The sequence below is a fragment of the Salvelinus sp. IW2-2015 genome, unplaced genomic scaffold, assembly GCF_002910315.2.
Source record: "Salvelinus sp. IW2-2015 unplaced genomic scaffold, ASM291031v2 Un_scaffold12228, whole genome shotgun sequence".
Classification (NCBI taxonomy): Eukaryota; Metazoa; Chordata; class Actinopteri; order Salmoniformes; family Salmonidae; genus Salvelinus; species Salvelinus sp. IW2-2015.
In genome coordinates this window covers 1-2,446 of record NW_019953484.1, presented here as the reverse complement: position 1 = coordinate 2,446, position 2,446 = coordinate 1, and the positions used below count along the sequence as shown (strand labels likewise).

At 40.2% G+C, this 2,446-nt stretch overlaps 1 protein-coding gene across 1 annotated transcript; it reads left to right on the top strand.

Annotated features, from left to right (window-relative positions):
• Positions 1–706: 706 nt before the first annotated feature.
• LOC112080146 (protocadherin-10-like) lies at positions 707–2,441 on the top strand (the record flags this gene model as incomplete). The annotated part of the gene is made up of 1 exon (XM_024145911.2): positions 707–2,441. A coding segment is annotated over exon 1 (1,593 nt), but the record flags the coding sequence as incomplete, so codon positions are not given.
• Positions 2,442–2,446: the final 5 nt, after the last annotated feature.

Here is a 2,446-nt window from a genome sequence, read left to right as displayed (position 1 = left end):
TGACGGGAGCTGGTCTTACTCCAAATCTACTCAGCAGTATGACGTGTGTTTCAGCTCTGACACAATGAAGAGTGACGTAGTAGTTTTCCCCACGCAGTTTCCACCTGTTGATGGTGAGCTGATCAGTATTAATGGAGGGGACACTTTCCAAAGGACACGAACGCTTCCCAACACAGAGAAGGTAATTACCCTTCATTATAAAAGCATACTATGTACCATCTATTGACCAAAATGCTATTTTTAAGTCGATAATATGTCTCTTGTTTTATATAATTAGTTTTGAGCAGGAAATCCTCATGTCTCAGCATGTTGTTGTTTCGTTCAATGCGCCTTTTGACAAGGTCATGTAGGGGTACCTTATGTTGTTGAATAGAGTTAGGCCTACCTTGTTTAACTTTTCTGCCTTCTGGATATGAATCACTTTGTTCAAACAATATTGTCATAATTTGGGGTTCATTTGGTGTAAATGTTATGGTTATTTGTAGGTCAAAAAAGACAGCTCGTTTAAGAAACACTTTTCTTTTGACTTCAGCACCACTGGGGTGGACAGCGACATAACTGGGTCGCTGGTGGTTTTTAATAACACACGTTTCATGTCACACCGTGTCGCTGCAGACCATGGATATGAAGGTTGTTTCTCAGTCTGGTGCCCCTCCCTCTATGGCTTGTCATGAGCTGGGAGGGCTTTGTACAGGTCCAGGATACATCGCACTCTGTTTGTGTTTTATACAAGAAAGCATTCTCACTGCGTTTTGGCCGTTTTATGTCTCATGTTTTTATGGTAGATAACACTAGTTTCAGAATCTAATTATCGATGTTTGGCACTAACAACTGAACCGTGGATAACGATGGGCCTCTTTCTCCATGCATGTATTTTGATTCGGATTCTGCTTCTTCTTTGTTTCTGGAATTTATCATCCAGTCAGATTGTCTATTCTGTCTCAGAGGAGGTGAACAAGGGAACCGTTGTTGGGAATATAGCCAAGGACCTCAATCTCAATGTTCAGGAATTGGAGTCTCGTATGTTTCAGATTGTAGCCGGATCTAACAAGAAGTATTTTGATGTAAATGTTAAGACTGGTGCTCTGTTTGTGATCGAGAGAATTAATCGAGAAGACCTATGTGTGACGAGCAAGACTTGTGCCTTAAATTTAGAGGCCCTAGCACAAAACCCGCATAGTCTTTATCGGATCGAGATAGAGATTTTGGATACAAATGACAACGCACCATTTTTCTCAGGTAATATACTTACAATGAATATTACAGAGATAGCTATTTTAGGAGACAAATTCCTCTTACCCATTGCAAAAGATCCAGATGTTGGTAGTAACTCGGTAAACAGCTACAAGCTGAGTCCAAATGAACACTTCTCTCTTGATGTACAGAGCGGTGGAGAGCAGAGTGTGTCTGCGGAATTAGTGCTAAAGAAAGCTTTAGACCGAGAGAAACAGGCTGTGATCCAGCTGACACTGACTGCTGTTGATGGAGGAAACCCTCCTCGATCAGGGACGTTACAGATAGTGGTAAACGTTATGGATATAAATGACAATAATCCAATTTTCAGCAAACCTCTTTACAAAGTGAAAGTGAATGAAAATTCGCCGGTAGGAAAAAAAGTCACTTCTCTTCTTGCTTCGGATATAGATGAAGGAGTAAATGGTGAAGTAATATATTCTCTAGTTGGATATGGGCCTGATAACGAAGCTCTATTCTCTATCGTTCCTGAGACAGGGGTGATTGAGGTAAAGGGAGTGATTGACCATGAACAAAATGCTGCAATTGAGTTAAGAGTCCAAGCAAAAGACAAGGGTATTCCACCTAGGAGTACACGTTGTAAAGTCTTAGTTGAAGTTATTGATGAGAATGATAACACTCCAGAAATATCAGTGACGTCACTCATTGACACTGTTCAGGAGGATGTGAAATCAGGCACAGCTGTTGCCTTAGTCACAGTCACTGACAAAGATGGGGGTAAGAATGGAGTAGTTCAGTGTAACATTGCAGGTTCTGGTCCTTTCAAGTTGCAGTCTTCAAATAATAATTACTATTCTGTATTAGTTAATTGTCCACTAGACAGAGAACTTGTTTCAATGTATAATGTAACCATTGTTGCAACAGATGAAGGATCTCCACCTCTCTCCAGCACTAGAGTTATTAGTGTGCACATTTCTGATGTGAATGACAATGCGCCTCGCTTTTCAGAGCCCATAATGGTGAATTTAAAAGAAAACAGTCCAGTTGGAGGTCATATTGCCAGCTTGACTGCGAATGATTTAGACATAAATGAAAATGCTCAGTTGTCTTATTCATTTTTAGAAGGCTTTAATGCAATACCCTTGTCTACAATGATAAACATAAACTCTTTAACTGGTGAGATATATAGCATGCAGTCATTTAACTATGAAGAAGTAAAACAGTTCCAGTTCCAAGTTCAGGCCACAGACTC